Source organism: Coffea eugenioides, chromosome 11 (assembly GCF_003713205.1).
Source record: "Coffea eugenioides isolate CCC68of chromosome 11, Ceug_1.0, whole genome shotgun sequence".
In the NCBI taxonomy this organism is placed as follows: domain Eukaryota; kingdom Viridiplantae; phylum Streptophyta; class Magnoliopsida; order Gentianales; family Rubiaceae; genus Coffea; species Coffea eugenioides.
In genome coordinates, this window is record NC_040045.1 from 49,741,316 (window position 1) to 49,767,089 (window position 25,774).

The 25,774-nt window shown below is 38.9% G+C and overlaps 5 protein-coding genes across 6 annotated transcripts; 3 read left to right on the top strand and 2 right to left on the bottom strand.

The window, feature by feature from the left end:
- Positions 1-276: 276 nt before the first annotated feature.
- On the bottom strand, positions 277-3,836 carry LOC113753725 (cell division cycle-associated protein 7-like). 2 transcript variants are annotated; one of them, XM_027297955.1, is made up of 7 exons: positions 3,389-3,836; positions 2,686-2,925; positions 2,318-2,401; positions 1,313-1,442; positions 1,159-1,231; positions 678-1,056; positions 277-597 (listed from the first exon to the last, which is right to left on the bottom strand). In XM_027297955.1, exons 1-7 carry the CDS (start codon positions 3,667-3,669, stop codon positions 537-539), a joined length of 1,248 nt encoding a protein of 415 aa, XP_027153756.1. In that variant the 5' UTR covers positions 3,670-3,836; the 3' UTR covers positions 277-536. The 2 variants fall into 2 exon arrangements, with proteins under 2 accessions (XP_027153756.1, XP_027153755.1); XM_027297954.1 differs by having other exon boundaries at positions 277-1,056.
- Positions 3,837-6,192: 2,356 nt separating this feature from the next.
- On the top strand, positions 6,193-7,901 carry LOC113752821 (GDSL esterase/lipase At2g23540). The gene is made up of 5 exons (XM_027296875.1): positions 6,193-6,457; positions 6,574-6,704; positions 6,936-7,184; positions 7,312-7,567; positions 7,678-7,901. The coding sequence occupies exons 1-5, from the start codon at positions 6,193-6,195 to the stop codon at positions 7,899-7,901; spliced, it is 1,125 nt and encodes a 374-aa protein (XP_027152676.1).
- A 7,553-nt stretch (positions 7,902-15,454) lies between these two features.
- Positions 15,455-16,876, top strand: LOC113753739 (dof zinc finger protein DOF3.4). The gene has a single exon (XM_027297974.1). The coding sequence runs from the start codon at positions 15,788-15,790 to the stop codon at positions 16,514-16,516; it is 729 nt and encodes a 242-aa protein (XP_027153775.1). The 5' UTR covers positions 15,455-15,787; the 3' UTR covers positions 16,517-16,876.
- Positions 16,877-17,832: 956 nt separating this feature from the next.
- LOC113753714 (nuclear pore complex protein NUP58) lies at positions 17,833-22,713 on the top strand. The gene is made up of 6 exons (XM_027297942.1): positions 17,833-18,382; positions 18,471-18,585; positions 19,178-19,645; positions 21,260-21,764; positions 22,177-22,217; positions 22,324-22,713. The coding sequence occupies exons 1-6, from the start codon at positions 18,054-18,056 to the stop codon at positions 22,357-22,359; spliced, it is 1,494 nt and encodes a 497-aa protein (XP_027153743.1). The 5' UTR covers positions 17,833-18,053; the 3' UTR covers positions 22,360-22,713.
- LOC113753713 (pentatricopeptide repeat-containing protein At3g50420) lies at positions 22,692-24,904 on the bottom strand. The gene has a single exon (XM_027297941.1). It carries the CDS (start codon positions 24,804-24,806, stop codon positions 22,704-22,706), a length of 2,103 nt encoding a protein of 700 aa, XP_027153742.1. The 5' UTR covers positions 24,807-24,904; the 3' UTR covers positions 22,692-22,703.
- Positions 24,905-25,774: the final 870 nt, after the last annotated feature.

Here is a 25,774-nt window from a genome sequence, read left to right on the forward strand (position 1 = left end):
TTCTTCTTTATTCATGTCGTTGTTTCCTCTGGTGCAGGCAGAGGAGATGCTTCATTGAACTTTGAAGCCCAACAACGGTTCTGGCTTGCCGATCCTTTATCAAATTTTCGTTTTTCACTTTAGCAACTCAGTAGATTAATATGTCCACAGGAAAGACATATTTAACTTGGCTTGGGCTGCTCCCCATTATGGGCTGCATGAAATCAGAAACGGGCAAGACAGAATGGAGAACCCATAAACTAAATAGCAATGCCAAAGGATAGCGGTCAAGGGCAATAGAGAAAGCAAATGACTTTCTGATCAAACATTTTACAGGCTTTCCTGAAATTGGAATTTAATGCCTTAGCTACACTGATGCTGGACAACGTTTTAGCAAAAAGAATCAACACCTTCATTTTTTTTTTTTTGGGGCTAGGACTTCGTACAATTAACAAGCACCAAAAGTAGCGGTTGGCCGCATACGTTTTCGACTAGTGCCAACGCATGACATCACCTAGACTTCAGCACGCCTCTGTCTAAGTCTCCCAGCAATGCTGTCAGGGGATGGTTCTGAGACGCGTCTCTTGTTGGAGTTTGATCGTGTTATGGGTGCAACATCTGGAGGAGTAGCGGAATTAGTATGATTTAGAGAAGCTTCAGCTTTAAAATCAGGAATACCATCTTTTGCCCCCGCTGACCTCTGCTCCTCATACTGGTTGCCCTGATTACGCCTCTGTCTTAGTCTTCCAGCAATACTGTCTGTGACTGCTATTGGTGTGACATCTGGAGCGGTCGAATTTGAATGGTTTACGGTCGCTTCAGCTTTAGACGGAGGTGAATTTTTATTGTTCAATTTCTGCTTTATGTCCGCCGTTCCATTTTTTTTGCCTGTTGACATTGCTTCCTCATGCTCTTTGACTGCTTTTCGCCTCTGCCTCAGTCGTCCAGCAATACTGTCAGGTAGCTCATTGGTGTGGCCATGGTTTTTATTGTTTAATGAGTCTGTGCTCTCCTCTTGTTTACCATCATCAAGGCAATCGTCAGTCATCTTGCCTTCAGATTGAGGACATTCCAATCCTTGAAGTTTTACATTTGACAAGTAAGATATCTTATCAATCAATATTTCTTCCACATCAGAAAATGGTAGTGATCTCTTCACAGAAGTTAGAAGCTTGGTACCTGAATTGGTCGCTAAATTGCGCCGTGTTTGTACGAGGTAATGTGCGACAGACTTGAAACCTAAACTTGAAATCTGGAAAGAGTTCAAGACAAACCAAGTTCAGGTACCATTGAAGAAGATGATGATGATGAGAAGGATGATAAACAAGCACACCTTCCTATAAAGGCTGCCAGTAGGAGGCCACCCTTTTGATTGACGGCATAAACTACAGTTACAAATAGCACGACATACTGGGCAAATCCAGTTTGGGTTCTGGTTTGCTTCAAGCACATGTTCCCCATATCTGTCCAAAAAATGCATCAGCACATAAAAATTAAGGTTACAGATGATCGAAACAAACTGAAGTCCTGATCTTTGAGCAGTTGCCGACAATACTAAGATTTATAAGGAAAAAAAAAATGAAAAACAACTTTCCAGTACTGGTTGGATTTCCCCAGCATCCAGAAAGAAAAGAACAGACCAGAGTTGACTATTGAATGTAAAGTTTGGATTGTATACATTCTAAGCAACAGCCTGTTTTTATACTTCCTTTAATTGTTTCTTAAAGCACAAAGTTACTGATAATGCTAAATCAATAAATCCCAAATAATTTGAATAATGCTCACGTTCCTTGCCGCAATTGATTGATGTAGCAAAAACTAATGAGTTAGAGGACTAATTAATGTACACCATTTTGAGCTTTTTAAAACCCTTTTCAAATGGTTTGAACAAGTTGTGCATACAAAACCAGTCAAAAACCATTTCCACATCGAATGAACCGGTATGAGGTTTGGATGACAAAATAATTGAATTAGAATATCTGAGAGAATTGTCCAACGCAAGGGATTACACTGAGATTAAAGTTTCTTGCAAAAAAACACAAAAGGGTATTGAGAACTAAATGACTGAAAATATAACACTTGAGAGAGCACAATGAACCGTGATCTTTTGCCAGCAAGAAGTCTATACAAGAAACTTTGAATGCATTAAATGGCAAAATAAAAAAAAAATTAAATGGCAATACGGTTCAAGTTCTTGATGGCATAAATGTGATAACAAAATCCTCAACCATTGTGCCAAATGTATGGTTAAGTCCAGCACTCAATAAGCAAACGCTGTCAAACATGGAGTTGTATTATATTTTGATCCGAGAAGGAGATAGTTATGTTATGTTAGTACCTCATATACAGACAATCTCCACAGAATTGTCCCTGCACCTTGTTGCAGTTGCTGCAGTGAGTGCGATGACCAAGAGTTTTCTGCCTGCAAAACAGTGGGAATAACCAGAATATGCAGATACACTCTAGCTATAATTTTAATCCAAAAACAGCAAGTGACAGCACGATAACCCAAAGGAATTAGCAACAGACTCAAATGTAGACAATTAAATGGAATTTGGTATATAAAAAAGTCCTCAAAGCTCGACTTACAAATTTGGAAGCACAAGATAAGTGCTTTCCGGTTTATGACCCAAATCAGCAGGAAAGAGAGAGGATATGCTACAAAGTAAAACACAAAGCCATCATTTAAGAAAAATAATTCCTCACCTACACTGGTGGCAGGTCTTTCCATTCACTGGATCATAAATACGCTTTCCGTCTTTTCCAAATCCATCCACAAAAAGAGTCCAGCTCATCTCAGTGCTGCCCAACAACTTCTCATGTTCTTCAGTATAAACTTCTGGTCTCGAACCCTCCTCTCTCAGCAAATCAAGCCCATTTTCAAAGGGTTTATCTTCGTTTGTCAAATGCACTTCAGAATAACTAACTGGTGTCCCATTCCGCAGCCTAAATACCAGAAATAGGGCAGGATATGAGCACTGTTATCATTTAGTAAGCAGCATTATAACGGCCCAATTCTAGCCAAGTCTCAAAATTCTCGACCTTTCTGACATAAAAACAGACACGGAAACTCCCATTAACATATCTTGAATTCGAATGCTAGAAGCCAGAAGAAGAAGAAAAAATTAAAAAGATCGTCTTGTCAGAATCGATAAGTTTTCTGTGAAGAAAAATTTGATTAAAGAATCCCTCTTTTGATCAATATCAAATAAATGCATGAAAGCCCAATTTTTATTCTACAGAATAACAGTCACAGATGCTTAGCAGAGTAGGCTTGAGAAATACAGCAACCAACAGCACGAATCTTCTGCTGTAAATGATACTATAAAATCTAGAAAACCTCAATATAGAGGTGCCTTTCTATATCCCAAAAAAAAAGGAAGGATCGGATGAGGGAAAAGAATTATACCTTGAGGAGCGGCGAATGGGCCCAGGAGGAGGCAAAGGGGAGAAATGCCGAAGGTTTCTGCGAGTGCAGGATGGGTTGGGGTTGGGGGGAGCAGGCTTGAGAGACTTGAGTTTGAGAGAAAGATCAAAAATCCCAAGTTTTTGCATTCTTTCAAGGTTTTGTTTGATTCTTTCTTCCCTAGATTGCTCATACTCAGATAATAGCATCTTCTTGGCTTGGCCATCCTCTTTCATGTCTTGAGAGTTGAGTTTTGCAGGGGTGTGTGAGATTGGAGGAACCATTGCTGTCTACTCTACTAAGGATGAGATTTCACTATTCATCCGTCTTTGTCCGTACGCTGTCTCAGGAGTCTTTTGAGCATTGAGGAAGAAGTCTCCAACGGTCAATTGTGGCTTTGTTGGGGAGGACAGCCCCCATGCGGCATGCAGGGACTTGATTTGCAGCGGATGCTTAGGGATTCAGGGCGTTGGAGGGAGGGAAATTTCGAGTGACAAATGAAAGAACTTGCTAATGGTAATTCGGCGCCCCATCCCATCCCTGGTCCCACCTAGTCAACCATTATGATCCTAGTGGAAAAAAATATACTTATGGTAGTTGTTTAATTTCATAAACGAAAAATGAAATACTCCGGAATGTTTTCAAATCGCCTTCTCTTTTTTTGCTTTTCTTTTTGTTGTTTTCTCATTATAATTTTTAATTCATTTCTCAATCACTATTTTATGATATGAACCTTTTTTAAACCCCAAAAAAAAAAGATGCTGTAATAATATCTTTTAGAAAAACTCTCAAAAACTTCAATCTGGAAAAAATAAAAATAAAAACTGCCAATCTAAGGCTTTGTTTGGATTGCAATTTTTAGGATTTTTTATAGAAAAATTGTTGAAGTGATTGGATATACGTAAAGTAAAAAATGATTGAAAAATGTGTTAATAGAAAACGCAACCTTTTTTCTTTGAAAAATTGCTTCCAAACATAGCCTAAGTATTCCTTGTCTTCCCCTTTCAAAAAACGACTTATTTTATAGATATGAGCAATGTATAGACATACAGTTGACTCCCGTGCTCCAAATTCAAGCCACAAGGAAAAAAAAATATGGGTGTTTTTTGATAAGAGATTATTTGAAGGAACACTATAGTACTTTTGTGATGGTATATATATGTGAAATAAAAAAAAATTGTGTTTATCATACAACCTAAATTACATCTTAAAATTAGTAACCAAATCCACTTTACGTTATATTCAAAAATTTAAGGCAAATAGTCACACTAAAATCTCTAAAATGAATAGTGATGGTGAACTGACCATACCAGTATGGATTTTGGTCAATAAGAGGGCTAGCCACCCATTATACATTAAGTCTAATTCAATATTTGAACTTAATGCGTTTAGATGTTAACATATTTAGGCTAGGCGCTTTTGATAATCAAAATTAGAACATCTGAATTCATTAAATAGCACTGAATTTTCTAAACAAAATTTGGTCCAAAAAATTAGTGAAACTATTCACTTATCATTTAATATGATATACATTCAAATGTATTAAATTTAATATTTAATAATTTACTAATTTAATAAATTTATATTTCAAATTCCAAATTTTAATTTTATCAAACGCACCTAGCTATTCTACAACACGAGTTACCCAAATACAATTCAAAAGTAGCATGTTGGTGGCGCATGCCATTAGCATTTGTTGGATCGATACACGAACTTGGGCTTGGATCTGTGGGCGTGGGAAATGGGCCTAACTGCCTCAGATGAAAGATAAGTTTCCCAATTAAACCCAGAAAAATGAGCCCGTAAGCCTTGAAAGGACCCATTTCTCTCTGATATAATCGAACTGCAGACAGCCTTGTAGTATAATCGAACCAAACTTCAACCTCTTTATTTGCCGTGGTCAGACCATCAGTTTCACCAAACTTTCAGTTTCAGTCCGCGCATTTTACATACGTTTAAATTCAAGATTTTTTTTTTTAAAAAAATTGTATTGAAATTATGTACTTTTTTTTTTGGTTTGAAAAAGAACTTATGATATTTTAGTAGACACTTAAAATCAGAGTTCACGTTATCTATCATTATTATTACTTTTGTATGAAAATCAGAGATAAGCTCGAGGTGGAAAATTGGACATAGACAGTACGTGATTAATTGGACTGCATGGTACTACAGTCCATGTCGTGACTCCATTTTTATTTTTATTTTTAACGAGTCCATACTGCACACAACGGTAGATAAGTCCCTCACAGGACTCCAAAAGTTACCGGCTTTTGGAGTTACTGTGGGGATTATGTTTATTTTACGTAAGTTCTTACTTCAGTAAGAAAATGTCAGAAAGAGTCCATACTGCACACAACTTCCCGGAGTGTCAATAGAGACTAGATGCCAAATACCAAACACACCTAAGTTCTTACTAGAATATTCTTTGGAGTGACCTCTGGATCATTTTTTTAAAACCAGCCTGATCTAAAATATTGAAGTTTTCCACTTGACTTTCAGGAGGTGATATGGTTTCTTTTACTAGAAGCAATTTGATCCATTTTCATGCAGGTTGTGCCAGCAAACTCTTTGCTGATGACCTACTTGTTGAAATTTCACCGCCAGCAGGTCTTCCTCGTTAATGACCGGCAATGGGGTCTTACCAAATGCCATTTCAATCGCGACAAGCTATTGCAAGTTTCCTAACCAGTTTGGCTTCTTTTTTGTCTAATTCGGTGACATAAATACTTCCTCCTGCATGCATCTTTCTACGGTGTGTTCAAGAGCCTTTGGCCTAATTAGCTCAGAGGGTTGTCGATCGGTCTGAGATGGCTCCAAATTACTCCCGCTTAGTAGCTTTGCTTCTCCTGGTGATCATTAACCTAAGTTCCTTCGGAAATTGCCAATACGATGAAGACACAAAACAAGGAGCTTCATATATTTTTGGAGATTCTTTAGTTGATGCGGGAAATAATAACTATATACCAACTTTGTCCAGAGCTAATATTCCGCCGAATGGAATAGATTTCCGTGCATCGGGAGGAAGTCCTACGGGAAGGTACACAAATGGAAGGACGATTGGAGATATCATCGGTAAGTTTCATTTTGTTATTGTGCTTTAAATTTGTTGACAAGGTGCCACTTTCGCTTTAACAGGATCCCATGATTTCCTTTCTTTGGTGCATTAAACTTTTCTGCAATTTTCTTAGGGGAGGAATTGGGACAACCATACTATGCAACACCGTTTCTCGCTCCAAACTGTACCGGAAAAGCCACACTGCACGGAGTTAATTATGCTTCTGGAGGCGGCGGGATCATGAACGCCACTGGACGAATTTTCGTACGTTATCATCAGCTTTATGTTTTTCTTTTTTGAGTTTCATGATCAAGATACCCTCTTCTTCCTTATTATTATTATTTTTTTAAATCTTTTTTCTTCCCTCTCCATCGTCTGGGATCTTATGTTGCTCTGAGCTTTTCAAGTACTATTAAATGAAGCGAGCTGTCAGTTTTTCCTTCAACTTTCTTGATGATGATAATCAGGGGCGGGTTCTGTGATGATGTTAAACAGGTAAACCGGCTTTCAATGGACATCCAGGTTGATTACTTCAACATTACTAGGAAACAAATAGACAAATTGCTTGGTCCGTCTGAGGCAAAAGAACATATATCAAAAAATTCGATTTTCTCAGTCACGATTGGGTCCAACGATTTTCTAAACAACTATTTACTTCCCGTTATTTCGATGGGTGCAAGAATAACACAAAGCCCGGATGCCTTCATAGATGATCTTCTCAACCATCTAAGAGGTCAGCTCACGGTAAGCAAGGCACAGCAATAATACCATATTCTTCATTTGCCTAAATTTTATTATTCATTCACGTATGCATTAATTTATTGACACCACTGGTTCTGGAATCACCTACGTTATTTTTCTTGGGCTACAGAGACTTTACAAACTGGATGCTAGAAAATTCGTCATCGGAAATGTGGGACCAATTGGTTGTATCCCATATCAGAAGACGATCAACCAGTTAACTGCGGATCAGTGTGTGGCATTACCCAACAAACTTGCACTTCAATATAATGCTCGACTCAAGGATCTGCTTGCTGAACTCAATGATAATCTCAAAGGAGCTACATTCGTGCACGCAAATGTGTACGATCTTGTGATGGAGCTCCTGACAAACTACAAGAGTTATGGTTAGCACTTGGATCATTTTTAGTATTCGCAAGGGTAACCTTTTTTTTTTTCCCCTAGCAAAAATTCTCCCTTTTGATTCTTTTAAACCAAGATCTGAACCCTTCTGCAGGATTTACTACTGCAAGCAAATCGTGCTGTGGAAACGGAGGTCAATTTGCCGGAATAATTCCATGCGGGCCAACATCTAGTATGTGTTCGGACCGTGACAAGCATGTATTTTGGGACCCTTATCACCCAAGCGAGGCCGCAAATATTATTATTGCCAAGCAGTTAGTGGATGGAGGTCCTAAATATGTATCTCCCGTCAATCTTCGAGAGCTTAGAGATCTCTAAAGAAACAATCAATAGACATTTCTGCTTGTGCTGTGTGTGCCCAAAAAAGATGAAAAAACTATTCTTCTTCCTTTGACATTTCTTCTGTTCATGAATTTCTTATTAGATTGTCATGTTTTAATCCGATTGAAAAAGGAATTTCATTTGTAAGAGCTTTCCCAATGATCCAATAAAGCAAATGTTGAGGAAATAGTTGGACGCAATTTTAGAGAAAAAACTTTTTTTTTTTATAAAAAGCGAATTTCATTAAGGAGATTGCTGAAAATCGTCCACTGCGATTTGATTTACATAACAAAAATATGCACTTATGTAGAGGTGGCAATTTGTCCCAAGTCCCAATGGGTTACCCATGCCCATGGGGACTTTGGGCGGGATGGGTATTGGATTTTGATATTGGGTTTAAAATGGGACAAATCCCAATTGTACCCATTAATTGATGGGAATACTTGGGAAATACTTGGGTACCCATTGGGGTCAAATAACAAGGGCTCTGTTTGGTTTAGCTATTTTTGGGGGGTATTTTTGAAATATTTTATTATAGCAGTGTATATGAAAATTTTTTACTATAAAATTTTTTTGAAATATTTGATATACTAATATGGATGGGATGTTTTTTGAGTTATTGTATATTACTGTAACATTGTATTTGAAAAACTTATTTTTTGAAAAAATAGCCAATCCAAACGGAGTCTTAGATTAAAAAATTATCTTTAACAATTTTTATAGTCATACTAGAGAATATAATCTAGTAGTTTTCCTAGTCATTATCCACAAGAATTTTCAACATTTCAGTCAATTTAGACCTGTCATCTTTGGACAATGATGAGGATAAATATTCAACACCTTAAGTACCTTGGTCATCTTGATATATGTTGGAATATGACTGTATATCTATTTTTTCCTTTATTTGTTAATCCAATTTTTTATGGGAATCCTGAGTATAAAGCACTTGCATGTTTATTTAATAAAACTAAAAAAAATTTAATAAATCAAAAATATTAAAATTATATAAAAAATAAAAATGAATTAAAGGAAAAAAATATGTAGAAAATAGATTTGGGTATTGGGCGGGATCAATCTAAACCCATCCCAAAGTGATCCCGCCCAAGTTAGTCCCAAAACACATATGGGTAAGGTTGGGCCCAAACCCATATGACTCGGTTCCATCACAAACCCAAGCAAATCCCGCCCATCCCGCCCATTTTGCCACCTCTACACTTATGGTATGGTAGGTTAAGCATACATTGGAAATAATGGTATCGTTGAGAACTCTAAGGATAATAATTAGGAAAAATAGTCAATTTCATCCCTAAATTTTTTTACTAATGCCGATTTAACCCCTAATTTTTATTTCTGATCAATTTGATATTTGAACTTATTTTCCAGTTCCAATTAAGAACCTTTGGAATGGTATCGTTGCCTAAAACCGATCTGACTTTTAATTGACTAATTAAATGGAGGTATTATGGGAACACCATTTACGGGTCTGTAATAAAACAAGGAAATAGTGTAAAAAAGTCACCATATAAATTTTTTTTAAGTATAATCTTGTGGTTTTTTTACATGATATACTTGATGTATCATAGCTTCATAAGTAACATTTCCAAAATAATCTTGTTTAGTTGGTTAATTAGGAGTCAAATCAATTTTAGGAACTAAAATTGGAATTGCAAAATAAGTTATTTTGCAAAATAACTGTTAGGAACAAAATCAATACTAATGAAAAAGTTTATGGACGAAATTAGCTATTTTTTCTAATAATTAATGGGTTTTTTTTTTTTTTCTGAGAGGTGCTCAACGGTTCATCGTTAAGATATTCAAATCACATCTAATTTACTCTGTGAGTGCATATACTAATAACTATTATTCTACTTTGCGTTTATAAATTTCTTTCATTCAATTTTATATTTTTAAAATGTTAATACCTGATTTATATTTTAACGAGTATCCAATAAGCATTCGTTACACAAGCCCCTAGTTAATTTAGTTTATAGTCCGTGTCTTCTCAAGTGCTCGAGACACACAGGCATCACACTCAGAGCCTTCAAGAGAGTGTCGATGAATTTAACAAGGAAAAATTAGTTCGAAATACGACTTGTTGCCGTGATATGTCTTTCGGATCATTCATCGTTTTGTGCATTATTGGTGGAATAATAGAGTGCGGAAGCTTCATTATTTCACAAAGTTGCGCAAAACTTAACGGAATTCGCTGGTTGGTTTCGTAGGCTCTTCGATTTGTAGGTAAGCGGATGTGCTACTAACAGGCACCAATTGGTTGGCCTAAACTGTTTACTGTCTGGATTCTGGACGCCGCCACAACAGTATACATCAATGGATTAGTCACGCCATCAGTAGCTAGCTGATCAAAATTCAATTATTCAACCTTAGAAAAGAGAAAGAAAGAAAAATGTAGCACGGCTTATATTATATTAGCAATCGATGAGTTTAATAAGCTCTAAATACATTGTACTGTATACATAATAATCCTACTCCCAAAAACCCTCGACATCCAAATATTTCTGGGTCTCTCTGTATCATTATTATCACCACTCCAGCATTATGGTTCAACCAAAAAAAAGTTACTTGCTGGGGCCGGCCGGTTATCCTGATCATATATCCCGATACTTGCAGATTGCATATATAGAGTAGCAAGTACGCAGCTATTCGAAATAGAAAATGATAATTCTCTCGTCTCCTCGTGATTGGTACTTTGGGGTATTTACCTTCGTACATAGATGAAATCCTTTTGGTAATAAACAAATAAATTTAGCGCATACAAGTTAATTGCATGAGCATTTATTCTTCAAGATCCAGCAAAGCAGAATGGCTACATATATATATATCTTCTCTTAGAAGGTGGATATGTGTGTATTGACTAGTCAAAAAAGTTAAAATCTATAATCACGTAGAAAAAAGATTAAAAAAACAAGTCAGCTCTTGTTAGTAAGTACTACAATAAAACCAATTTTTTGTTTCAATTTTTTAAGAAAACCAAAAATATTATCATGGAATAAATTAAATAAAAAAAATCGAAAAGTCTAGGGCTTATAACATTACATGCGTGTGATTATTACTTTCGTAATGCTTAAAACATTACAGAATGTCTACAAATTTTTTAATTGTGTATGTAAGGAAACCATTAACCAATTCACAACTGACATGTTAAAGAAACTAATATCACATCCGATTAGTCAAGATCAACTAAGCTAATTAATAAAGATCTTGTATTATTCCACTCAATGCAAATAAAATTTGAGACGGAAACACTAATTGGTCTTCATAATCATAGCAAAAACCCATCATGTTCTTTAACTCTAAGCACTTCGAATTTAACTAAGAAAACGGGGACTATAATTTACACGATTCAAATTTAGTTGAGAAAATTGGGATAATAACTTAGACGTGGACTAGAATTGACTTCCGATTTTTTTTTTTTCCCATTCTTAGATGCATGATTAGTATTAACGGTGGCAAGCCCTAGACTTGCAGTAGCACAGCCCTTTGATCCAGCGTTCGATTGATTTTTTTTTTTTTTTTTTTTTTTCTGACGAGGTGGGTGTCCGGGTCAAGTCCTTAAAGGCGGCCCGACTAATCCCACTTCGGCCCGGCCCAGCGCCCCAACCAGACCTAGCACGTTAGATGCACGGAGGAATCGATGTTGCTGCGGAGATTCGACCCCGGGACATGAGGACCCGAGGAAGAGGCGCCAACCACCAGCCCATTCACGTGGGGGCGTTCGATTGATTAATTGTCTATTTTTTCTTCTTACCTCAATGCATTGTCTTCTCCAATAGTGTGCATTCGTACACACATATATAGATATACTATTTCTCTTTCATACATACATACTCATTTTTTCTCTCTTACATAATTTCCCACAAATATATACATTTACTCTCTCCCTTTCACACATACACACATTCTTTTTCTCCTTCTATCTTTTACTAGCATACATACACACACATTCTCTCTCTCTCTCTCTCTCTCACTCACACACACACATATACACGCACGCACAAATGTACATGTACGCACGTATTTTTAACTCGCATTTGCATGCGTAAACACACACAAATTCACATTTCGTATTGAAACTTCAACTTAACAACATTAATGAGTAATATTTAAAGAACTAATTTAGAATAGTAAAACAAGTTATTTGTATTAAATTATATAATATACATATAATAAAATTTTTGTAATTCAATGCTCAAATTCAGTATATCATCAAACAGTTCGGCCAATTCAGACTTCAGTCCCTGAATTTTAGTTTTCAAATTTCAAACTTCATATTTTAGTTTTTTGCAAAGTCCAAGATTAAGTCTTACACCCTTCCTTCTTCATCCGCCTACTCTTACTCCAAATCTCCTCCTCAAATAGTACTTTAGCTGATTATTCCATTAAGAAAGTCGAGATTTAACCAAGGATTTGGAAGTTTTTAATTAATACTCCTAGATGATGATCATTTGAATGGCAATTCAATTGTAACGTTTTAGGAAAAAAACACAAAAAAGTCTCCTTAAGGTTTGTAATGTTTTGCACTTTACCCTTTTATGTTATTTTTTTTTGGCACTTTATTCCTTTGACTAGTAGTCAAAACATTCAAGTAATCATTGTGGTGACAATTAATAGGTAAAGGACAATGATATCTCTGGTAAAATAATGGATAGACAAAACTGCCTATGGGTATGGGTCAAACAATAATAATATTTTTTTCCTAAAAATACCCTTCTCAGACGAAAAAAACTTGCTATTGTTTATATATTTTGCAAAGAAAAGCAAGAAGATCATATGTTTGACAATTCTTAAAAAAACCAATTTTTTGATTTTCAAATTATTTTGTCAAAAAGTTAAAAAAAGACATTAATTTATCGTACAAATCATGCCTTATAATTTTGAACATCCAAGAAATCTCCTTCCAAATTTTTTTGGTGTCTATGATTTTCTTAAGAGTGGTTTTTACCACATCCACAGGTTTCTTACTTTGGTTCTTTTAGATGTTGTGATGGACAACATCTAGAGGAAGAGTAACAAAACGAATTTGAAGAATTTTGAGAAATTTTATTCCTTTTTTTTTTTAGCAATTTAGGATTTGGAAGATTAAAAGATCTAGTGAACGATGGAATAATAACAAAATATTTATGAGATGTTCCTTTATAAATAATAGATGGGGGCATTTCTATCAAAAACTTTAACAACTTAAATGGGGGGGGGGGGTATTTTCATCTAGTTTAATGTTTCAATGTATGATTTGTTTGTTGCATTGAACTAACAGAGGGGATAAAGTGCTAAAAAGACAACATTTGGGGAAACAGTACAAAGCACTGCAAACATTAGAGGGACTTTTCGTGATTTACTCCAAAATTTATGATTTCTTCGGGTGTGGGCCGGCGTGGAAGAAGATGGACATCAAGAATCAAGGGCGAACCAGATCAAGAATGAGAACTACCAATATTCCCCTTAGCAAAAGACAAAAAGAAAAGGAAGTCCTAAAAGCAGAAGAGCAGAGACCCAATGTACACACTGTCGACCTACATTTGGCAACCAAATGAACAGTCAAAATTACCGTACTGGCACAGTAACACACACATATCCTGTGAACATGAATACTTGGACAGAAAGCGACAGCAGATTAGAAGTTAGAAAGAGATTTTTATGCACTACACCAATCCAGCCAGCCAAAGGGTACAAAGGCAATGTTGGCATGCAGTTAATATAGCAGCAGTAGAAGTGTATTATTGATAGTTTGAGCAGCTAGCAGCAGCCCATGCCAAATGGCCAATTGCTGGAAAATCGCCCTGGCTGCGCCAGCAACTGCCTGCATGCATGATGAATCGTTCTTGCAGTCCTACAAGTACTACTGCTACTAATGCACACCCCTTGACTACTTGCGCAGCAGTGCGCGTGCCGGAGAGAATCGCCACAAAATTTCTGAACCCTGTCAGCTGACATACCTGACACCTGTTGCTTCCTTAGACTACAGCACCAAGAGATTAGAGAGTACCTCTACTTCTTCATTGGTTGACCAAAGAATTTTAGTTTCATTTCTGGAGGGCGGGGAATGGAGGGGAGCAGAGTAGTTACCGTGGGGAGGAGAACATACGAGAGGGAAGAGGACAAGGGAGCGGAATGTCCGGCAAGAATTAGAGTACGGAAGATGATGGGGAATCTGAAGAGGGGAAGAAAACGACGGGTCTCGTGGTGTCGGGGCGGGGGAGAGGGGGTCCCGGCTCAGTGGGGTGGTGCAATCCAATAATTGCACTCCCACGCTAATCCGACATTCATGATATTGTCTGTACAAATTCAACACCAGTCTATCAGTACACGTCTCCTCAATCTTTATCTTCGTCTTACACGCAGCCCCGCTGTAGTTGCAGTAAGCATGTCTTCTGTGTGTTTGTGATTTGTGTACCAACTACTACCAGTATTCCCTCGCTTCGAGAGTTATCCCGCTCAGGGCTTTCAATTTTGGCCTTACTCGTCTGCTTTTGCTGTGCTATTTCTTGCTCCTCTCATCCAGAGTCGTCGTCTTGGGATCCCGTCTCCTTCTAGATCAGATGGTTACTTGAAATCCCAAGCAGGCTAATCAGACCTTTTCTTTTTTGAAATTGAGGAAATGTCCATGGTAGAAATATATCTATAGTAGTTGAGTCTATGCCTTGCGGTCATTTTAGTGCTTCATCATGTGGTATTCGATAAGCTGAAGTCACGTTACTATTATTTATTATTTGTGTCACTAGGATTTATCTCAAATTTTAGTCCAACATCTCCTTACGTGTTACTTATAACCATTATCGGACATGATTTATCTCAAAGCTTGATGATTGATCATATCATCAGAACACAAACACGCGAGATTTGTGAGCAATGCTGTCGATCCTTTACTTTAGCAGCAGTGACTCAATTACAATGAGGACGCATCACGGAGTTGCGGACACTGAAATAGTAGCAAATCAACAGATGGCGCATTTAATCTTAATCTCATCCTTGGGCGTCATCTGCAGCTTAGGATCAGCTCAACACAAGAGCCGAGCCCTACCGAAACCATTAAAGATTGATAGAATCAATTAGTGTGATTAGTGCATTAACCTTGAAAGACACTTCTTGGGCAATAAAAATGTCACACAAGACAAGCCTCTTGGGGGCGCGACCCTTCCTTTTTTGGGCTGCTAGACAAACTGGTATGTATGGAGGCGCCATGTACTTGCCTTGAATCATAGGTTGATCATTACTACACCGAACCTCTAGAAGATGTTTCTGCAAATTTATCCTTCGATATAATTCGCGTGAGCTACTACTATAAATCAAATTTGGGACGCAACTCTTTTTTATTTGTTTTTCAAAAAATTTTGGCTGCTAGATCTTTTTAGGAGTATCGGTTCTTCTTCTCTTATATAATACAATAATTAGTTAAAGGGAAAAAAGAATCAGAATGTGAATAACAATTAGCACACTGAGCCATGCCTGTGCATCTACCAAAGTAGCCCAACAACAGCCTTCATTTAGGAGCCGACCCCTAAACAAACAAACAAAACAAAGCCTTGTTTTCGAGCCGACTGAAATATGTTTCACATCCCCCCGTTAAGAGAAAACTGAAAAAGCTGCTCACTGTTGGGACCTAACCGTCAGGACTCAACTCAGAAACTGTTTCTTCAAACACTCAAGACAGAATCTCTTTCTCCATCTCTCTATCTCTCACGCACAACCCACACCAAACCATCCATAAAACCCCACCTAGCTTCATGCCCACTTAGGCCTTGGACCTTCCAGTAGAAGAAGTTCCTTCATTCCTTCCTTCTCTCTTCTCTCTTCTCTCTTCTCACTTCCACAACACGAAGGCAAGACACCACAAAACAGCCGAAGAAAAAAAAAAAACCAAAAAGAAAATGCCTTCTGCAGATAGCAGTGAACGGCGAGGGACAAAGGCAAACCAGGTCGGCTCTGGCGCCCCGCCATCAGAGCCCGAACAACTCCAGTGCCCACGCTGCGAGTCCACCAACACCAAGTTCTGCTACTACAACAACTACAACTTCTCTCAGCCTCGCCATTTCTGCAAGTCCTGCCGCCGCTACTGGACCCACGGTGGCACCCTCCGTGACATCCCAGTTGGCGGTGGCAGCCGCAAGAATGCTAAACGTTCGCGCACCGTTGCCTCCGCTGCTGCCTCCTCCGCTTTCTCTTTCTCCTCCAGCGCTTCCACCTACGAGCACCGCCACACGCAGGCCACCACGTCACAGCTCCTGACTCCACTCGGCGTTGATCATGGCGGTGCCGTACCGTTGATCAGCGATGCTAAGAGCGGGGTGAACGCGTGCGGAAGTTTTACTTCGCTGTTGAACACCCAAGGGCCTGGGTTCTTCGCGCTTGGCGGGTTTGGGGTTGGGCTGGGAGCTGGGGTTGAGGACATGGGCTTTGGGCTTGCGAGGGCCGTATGGCCCTTCCCCGGACTCGGGGTGGGAGAGGGCGGCCCTACTGGTGTTGGTGGACCAAGTGTGCTAGGGAGCACGTGGCAACTTCAGAGTGGAGAGGCTGGGATTGTCGGTGGGGACTGTTTTACCTTGTCTGATGTTGCTATTTCCACGGCAGGCCATGGCATGAAACGAGATGTGTTCTGAGTTCTCTGTGCGGACTTGGGATTTTCCTTCTTGCTGCTCGGTCGGCGATTATGGTAACAGTCATATTTTGGTGATGAAGCCTTTTGGAAGCACGTTCATTAGATGAAGAGATTAGAAAGTGAATATGGTCGAAAAGCACAGCATGGGTGGACATTTGATCTTGCAGGTTCAAATTAGTACCAGTTTTTAGGACTCTACAAAAAGACGAAAAAAAAATCATGTAATTGTCGGAGCTTGGCTGACTGATTTAAGGAAGTTCTTCTGCTAAACTTTCTGAAGTTAAGTTTCCGCAATTGTTCTTTGTAAAATGGCTGAGACAGTAGTGTTAATCTTCCACAATTCCGCTATCTTTGCAATGTGATTTTCGTCATTGGCAAACTACTAAAATGTGAAAAAGACAGCAGAGTGATTTCCTAATTACCAACCAAAAGGAAAACCCCCCCTTTTTTTTGTTTGGTTTTTTTTGTTTTTGAGAGATGCAGTATATCATATATCTATCACAGACAGGGAAGTAGTGTATTAAACTACGCGTGCTTATTACATTATGGGAGCCTGTCTTAATTAAAAGAGGCAAGCTCCCTAAAAGTCAGTCAATCCAGGCGGGCGGGGCGGCGATCTGAGTTTATCCATTCATTGGCTGCTCTACTAGTCTACGTGCTACGCTTATTTTGGGGTCCTTTCGGAGATGTTCTCACTGAGCATATAACCAAGGGGACTGAATCTAGTACTTGGTTGAACGAGGAAAATCTACTCTTAAAGTTAACTAGACAGCTTAAAGCAAGCATTTACTCAAAGAGGGGAGGAGAACATAAGCATCAAAATTGCAAACGAATCATTAACTGGACAACTGTCTTATAATTTAGAGGAGAAATTCATTCACATTCGAGGGAGGAATGGATAAAATATACTACTGGATGATAGCTGATAACTGAGACTCGTGCCCTTAATTTTTACCAATCGAATACCTTGTATTTTAAGTAGTCTGTACAATATTTTCTTGGTAGGAGTGTGTAAAAAATTACCATGGATGAACACCATAGACAGCCCATATAAAAATAAAAAATAAAAAATATATATATAATTTTCAGGGGTTTTCAATTTTTCCAATGCCAGTAGAATTGGTAGTCCTTAGAAAGAAGTATTTTTGTTAGTTGTAAAAAAAAAAAAAAAGGCAAAAGGAGAAAAAAAGAAAGAGGGAAGCAGGACAGCCAACCCTCTCCGCTGTCGTTTCGGTCGCGGTTACTTTACTTCCTCCGGAGACGAAGTCGTTTTGAGAGTGGAAACCACTCTGCTCGCTGTCTAGCGCTATATTTACTAACAAGTAGTAACAACTAGACTGGCCTCTGCTACTACAGTACTACCCACAATCATCCAAATGAGAATATGGCGCCTTTTTGCAGCCTAGGGTTTTAAATTTAGGGTTTTTCGAGGTTCCGGCAATTCTGTTTTCTTGCCCAATTTAACTCTAATCTCCACATGCGCCCTAAATTTCTCGAAGAATTCTCAGCAACAACGGAAAGATAAAGGCCGGCCGGCAATGTCTTTCTCTTTTACTCCACAGCAGCAGCAACAACCCTCTCCATTATTTCAAACTCAGCAGCTGCCAGCCTCCACTTTCTCACTATTCTCTCAAACTCCCCAACAGCAGCCGCAACTGCAACCACAACCGCAACCGCAACCGCAACCGCACTCGTCTCCTTTCCAATTTCAACCTCAACCGCAACCGCAGCCCCAGCTGCAGCAGCAACCGCAGCCGCAGCAGCAGCAACAGCTGTTTCTATTTACTAACGACAAGACTCCGGCTACTTATAGCACCAAATGGGCTGACCTCCATCCAGATTCTCAGAAATTCCTCCTCCAAATTGAGTATGTAGAGTTTTTAGTTGTGCACAGACGCTGGCAAGTTTGTGTCTTTACGGTGTTTGTTCATGTTTCTGTTTGTGAATGGTTTTAGGGGGAGAATATTGGAGTATAGAGACGAAAGCCAGCGGCTGGACCAGTGTAGCCGCCTGTACGATTCATCGGTCTTCAGTGGTGAATTTGAGCTCGATGCTAGTCGAATTTTTCAGGTCAATTTCTTTATTTCATTCTTCAAGTAGATTTAAAATTCTAAGTTGAACATTGGGGTTGATGCTCTTGATTGTCTTTAAAAAAATGTAAGTAATTCAAGACTGAGTTTGGACTTTATTGGTTTCACCGTCATTGTAACTTGAGTGTACTCTAACTTAGTTGAGCAATACGAAAAAAGTGATGCAATGTCTAGAAAAACATTTAGTGTTTCACAATATTTATTCTCAGACAAACAGATTAAGCTTTTCTTAAATTTTGGCATCTGTGGATTCTGAACGGTTGGCTCATTTGATGATAGTTTGGTCAACTTAACATGGTACTGACTCGTGCTTCATGACTTGTTACCATCCCCGACAGTCCAAAAACCAATGGAAAAGATAGCCTCTACCATCATTGTACCCTTGATTATTGGAATCAAATTGCCTTTTGGTTTTGGTTTCCATGCTGGTATTATGTGATTTTCATTCATCACTGCAGAATCTGTATAAAATGCTACTATGTGATCAATTTCCAATTTCCTATATACTCTGTTGCTTCTCTTACTCTTAATTAAGTGCATTAAATGTAACATACAGTAGGTTGCTATTTCAGGAGCTTGGTGGAATCTGTACAGCAATGGAACGCGAGAGGGCTATCTGTCAAGAACTAATGTCAGTAGCCAAAGATATGCTACACAATACTGAAGTTGCTGTTCGTTCTTTTATGATGTTACGCCCACGGTTTCTTCACTCAAATGTGGGTGCTGCAACCAGTGCTACTGCACCATCCCAGGCTACAGCAGTTGCTCAAGCTTCATCTAATCAAGCAGCTGCTACTTCTGCAGCGCCTGTTTTTGATTTCTATAGTGGGCTACCTAGAAAGCCATCACCTTTTTTGCAGCAGACTGTTGCGAGATTTGAGAAGTATATAGCTGAGTGTCGTCAGTGGATTGAAGAGTTGGAGCAGTTGCTTCTCTTAGATGCTGATCGGAACTCCTTAAATTCTAGTTCGTCTTTGTTGCAATCTCTTCCTAAAGTCATGGCAAATGTGCATGCCTTTTTTGTTCATGTAGCAGCAAAGGTAAATGATTGCAAATTAAACACTAAGTAACTTTATCTATTATGATGCATAGACTTAGTAACACCTCAAGCTCTGAAAATGCAATAAAATTTTGCTGATTTTTGTGAATACGCAGTTGGATCTTAAATTATTCCTTTCCTGCCATAAAAGAGGCATATGCAGGTAGGTTCTTGCTTCATGAATGTTTGATTCGCACAAAACTCCTTGATAAAGAACTTCAGAGCACAGGGCCCCAATAAATTGTAACTGTTCTACCCTGTGGGAGCTTTAATATGTTCTCTGACACATTGCACGACTCCAAGGTTCAAGTTACTGAAAGTGGTTTTCTTCACTTTCCTCTTTGTATAACTCGTATTTCATGTTCCATCATCTCATTCGATCAGTCACAGACATTGTTCTTGCTTATTGGCATCTTGCTACTATGATTAGCTTTGCCACAAATGTCAGAACTCTGTAAGTACCAAGGTGGAGCATCCCACAGTATGGCATTGCATTAAAAGCATCCCACAGTACAGCACTGCATTAAGAATATCAGAGCTATAGAGTTCTTTCACCTCCTGATCCACTTCTCCCAGACTCTGCATTTGTAACTTCTACTTTGATAACATGATAGCCCATTGAACCACTATTAATTCTCCGACTGCAGTATGCTCCCTGCCGACTATTGTACCCATTTAGTCACGTGTATTACCACCATCATCTCACCTAATTCCAGACCCATTTGATTGCATGTAGCCATTTACAAAGCCCTAAATTTGACTACAATATCAGGAAAAGTAATTTTTAATCTTTTAGCATTAGCATTCGCTAGTCTGTGGACAGGCTATACATGCAGTTATGATGAAGTTAGTTTAATTGACTGCCAGCTTAAAACCAGCACTTTGTGTGCATAGGACATTGTCGAAGATTCCCAAGAATTTACTTTATATGGAATACAAAATGGATTACAGATCTGTAAAGCAGTTGACTCTGCCCTCAAAAGTGTGGTGATTTTGCTTTATTTCTGGGTGTCTGGTATCTATGTAGATTATATGGAGTTCTGTTCAGATACTATATATTATTGAATGGCAAGTGAGAAGTAAAAAAAGAAAAAAGAAAAAAAGAAGGTTATGGCAGCCTATAAAGAGATCTTTGCTGAGATTTGAGCTATACAGATTGTTATTATGATCACCCATGTTCTCCTGCCTCCTATAGACGTTGCTAGATATCCAAGATCTGGAATTGGATCAGATTAATCACATAGGTGACCTCAAAAACGGTTTGGGATATCTAAAAAGCGAAAAAGGGAAGCTGAGGTTTGCATGAGATCATATGAATTTAGTTTCTGTACATGTTGGCTAATTGCACAACGTGTTGATTGAATGGGTCCATCTTGAATTCCGTCTTCTGCCACTTCATAAGTTTGTGATTCTTTAGTCTGTTCAGAAATGGGATTTTATTTTTCCCAATTGCCATTCTGAGAAAAAGGGAAAAAGGTGAATTGATTCCTTGCATCTCCAACAGTTAAGTTGATTGTTCTTGTTGTCAAGTTGCATATAGACTATTATTTCCTTTGCTGATCTGTTGCCTATATAATATTGCTTGATGAGGCATGTTGGATCCTATATCCTGCAGGTGGAGAGCATTCATCAGTACATTGAATCCATGAAGACTGCGTATCTTGCTGACCAGCGCCGTCGCGGGGATGGGAATGATCCATTTCTTGAAGCTGATCGGCGGGAAACAGCTAAGCTAGAAGCTGCTGCTCGAAGGGTACATCCAACTCTGCATTTGCCTGCGGTCTCGCAGCCATCTACTCAAGTTGCTGGAGCATTTTCAAGCTCAACAATGCCTGGGGCATTAACTGCACCACCTACATCTGCTGCTATTTCATCAGCTTCATCTGGAAGTGGTCTTTCTCTCTTAGGTACTCCATCTGGCGCAACTTCGTCTTCTTCTCTATTCTCTACTCCCATGACTTCAGTTCCAGTATCTTTGTTTGGATCATCTGGTGCTTCCCCCCAGTCATCACCTTTTGGATCCCTTTCGGCTTCCACTCCGGTTGTTAGTGGTGCTGCTTCATTATTTGGTTCGACACCTTCTTCTAGTGTTTCAGCATTTACAACACCATTTCCTTCAGGTAACTTTTTCTAGGTTTCCTTGAGATTGGAATTCTGGTATTTCTTCCTTCTATTTTCTACTAGAGTATAGTATGATTTGCCCAGATTTTTACATAGAAAGTTTACGTTTTTTGAAATATGAAATTTCTGAGTGGAGGTTAGTTCATGACTACATATAGAATTGTAATGCTAAGATGTATGATAGATGTTGGCTATCAGGTCTAGACAATGAAAAGAACAACATTAATAGATAAATATTTGGTCTGAATTATCAAAGCTGGAAAGAAAATTGAGGAAGAAATGTACAGTTGTCATTTGATTTCCAGTCCTGGATGTTATCCACTTACCCTTCAACTTATTCCTTTCTAAGAGCTACTTTTTATGCACATATTAGCCGCTTGCTTTCTTAGACTGCTTTTTCTGTTGTCATAGGAGGTCTAACAGGATCAGGGCAAAGCTTTAACACTGCATCCGTAAGTTCTTGCCTTCTCAGAGTTAGAACCATCTTTCTACTTAAATATAGGCAATCTTAACTAGACTTCTAGATTATGTTCATACCTTCTACCTTCATCCTTGCAGAGGACAAGAGCAAAAAGTCGAACCGGCCGACGCTAGTCAACCTCTATTCCAGTTGCACGCTCTGAGTCTCGGGCACCCTGCTTTTCACAAGACGGGGAAAAACAAATTGTCAATGTTTTTTCTTGCTTACGGTGTTCCCGGATGAAATCAGAATCCAAATGGTGCTGGATATTTGCATTCGGGTTCTTAGTGATTCTTGTTCTTGTGGTGGCAAGACCGTAGATTGAGATTGGTCAGATTGTAATATTGTATAAATAAAACCTTTTATAGATATTTTTTTGACTTTGTGACTTGTCGTATAGTTAAGGTGTTCTATATCCATATACAGCGGTTCAGCATTTTCTTGACTGATCAATATGCATTCTGAAGGCTCAATTATTTCAAATTTCACTTTTTTCCGTGTACATTGAGTGTTTAAGCAATCTCTGTATTTCAACCCGCATTTCATCATTTAGGGGGTGTGACTGATCACCAGATGAGAAGACATGGATATCATTCAAATTTTCTGTCCAACTAAGGCCGGGGTCTTTTTCTAACATTTGTATTTTGATCTTTCTCCTCATTTCTGCCACACCACCCCATCTTCCATCTGCAGCATATAATTTTGCAAGCAATACGTTTGTTGCTGCGTCTTCTGCATCCATACTCAAAACACGCTCAGCAGCATGCGTTCCTATTTTGAGATTTTTATTCATGACACAGGAATCAAGAAGAGTTCTCCACAACACCATATAATCATTAGCAAAAGGTGATTCAATAATCAGTTTTTCAGCTTCCTCAAGTAATCCTGCTCTACTAAACAAAGTTATCATGCAGGAGTAGTGCTTCGGCCCTGGTTTTATGCCCTTGACCTTCATATAATTCCAGTAAAATTTGCCCCTCTCGACTAAACCACAGTGGCTACAAGCAGAAAGGACTGATATGAATGTCACATTGTCCGGTTTTATGCCTTGTTTTAGAATGCAATCAAACACTTGGAATGCATCTTCTGCCTTCCCATGATGACTGAACCCCCCAAGTAACGAGTTCCAGCACTTCAGATCGGGCATTATCACTTCTGAAAATATCGCCTCAGCTGCTTGAACGTCGCCAACTTTAGCATACATATCTATCAGACTTCCGCAAACGGTCATTTCAGTATCATAGCCCTTTTTCACAATAAGGTTATGAACCATTTGCCCTTGCCTCAGAGTTGCAAGGTCAGCACATGCACTTACTCCACTGCTCAGAGCATAACTATCAATCTCGTGTCCTTCCTGTGACATCCCGTGGAAAAACTTCACAGCAGTCTCACCATCGCCTATTCTAGAATAACCAGCCACCATGTCAGTCCAAAGCACGACATCCTTTTCTAGAACTGAAGAGAAAATTTTTTGAGCAGATTCGGATTCAGCATTGCTGAAGTACATAGATATCAATGTGCTCCCAACATACGCACTTCTTTCCAGTCCTGCTTTCTGGACTTGGGCATGGAGCGGTTTACCATAGTTACATGCAGGAAAAGCTCCTGTGGCAGATATAACTGCTGCATAAGTATATTCATCTGGTTTTCTTGTGGATCCGTGCACCAGCTGGACAAACATATCCATTGCCTTAGCTCCATCTCCATTCTCAGAATACCCAGCTATGATCGTATTCCATGAAACCAAGTCTGGATTACTGATTCTCCTAAAGACCCTAATTGCTGTTTCAGTGTCGCCACAGCTGCAGTACATGTCGAGCAGCGCATTATGCAAAGGCAAATCCAAGCAGGTCCCAAGGATGAGAGAATGCGCATGAGCACGTTTCCCCGTATCATAGTCTCCCAGTCTACCACAAGCATTCAGAACCATTGAATGAGTAAATTGGTCAGGCCGTGCACCATCCCGTATCATGGTGCTGAAAATCTCAAGTCCTTCCACCATCTTACCATTTTCCAAATACCCGAAAATAACAGTATTCCAAGCCATGGCATCTTTGTCAACCATAAAATGGAAAACTTTCTGCGTCAATTCCAAGACGCCACAGCTTGAATACAACCCTAGTAGAGAGGTTTGAACCCGTACATTGTCCATAAATCCAAATTTAATACACTGGGCATGAAGAAAAGAACCCAGCATCACATTCTTTAGGGTAGAGGAGGCCTGCAAGAGGCTCGTAAAAGTCGACCCATTTGGTCTGAGGTTCTCATTGAGCAATTGGTCAAGTAACCGAAAGGCCAGAGAAGCATGTCTGGTGGTGCGAGAATAGGAAGAAACAAGGGCATTGTAAGAGACAATATTTCGGTGAGGAATATTGTCGAATACAAGTTGGGAGTCGGTCAACGACCCACACCGGGCGTACATCGACACGATACTGTTGAATGCGTATGAACATCTGAGATGGGCAGTGGCAGAGGTTAGAAGGAGGGCGTGGAGTTGACGCGCTCTCCTGATGGAGGTTGTGGAGCTGCATTTCTGGATGAGCAGAGCTGCTATGGAGGCGGCTTCATTTGGCGATCTCATTCATAACCAAAGAGTTAAAAAGACCGACGGTTGAGCAAACTGGCAAAAGCAAACTCCTTGAAATGGGGCCTCTAGTTTCAGAACAGAATGCTCTTACGTTGAGATATACATCTACTTGTATGTAAATGTAACTTGCTTTTCCTATTCCTTTTCCTAATTTGCGAATTGCGACAAACACCTGAATGCAAATTACAGGCCGCAGGCACGCAGAACAAGGCCAAAGGGGAAATTGGTAAACAAGTTTGACTGCTAAAAAGGCATTATCGTTGCTGATCTCTACAAACTATAGTAATGGAGTACAGGGACTATGCCGACTATTAATATCTCGTGCTGAAGTTCAAATTTTATCCTTCAAAAAAAAAGAAAGTGCAAATTTTATAATGTGCTGATGTGTCTAATCGTGTACAGTAATGTGAATGCTGTGAGCAATAAACCTGCGCCACCCTCTTCTTTGAGTGCAAAACAAACGCAAGAAATAAATCCCAAAGGGTTTCACCCCAAAAATATAAAAATTAGTTTTGTTTGAATTGCATTTTTCTGAATTTTTTATAAAAAATTACTGAAACGATTTGATATATGTAAAATAAAAAGTGATTGAAAAATTTGTTCACGAAAAGCATAACAATTTTTCTTTCAACAGAAGAAATCAGAATTAAATCACTAACTCTTAATCCCAGGTAAATCTCAACAGCCGGCAACTTTTGAGGCCACCCAAGAAACTAATAACCTAACCCTAAACCCCTCCAATGATCGATGTGGGATTTTTGGAAAGGCCATTAAGGCCACTGCTACTAAAGGTGTACTAACCCCCATTACACTCGGAAACTTCTCCATACTTTCTTTTTCTTTCAACAGAAAAAATTAGAATTAAATCACTAATCTTGAACCATTCAGATTAGTAGTGTTTTGCACCTTCTTGATTGATAGTACTAAGTAATGGATGGGCCGGGGGGTAACTATCACAAATT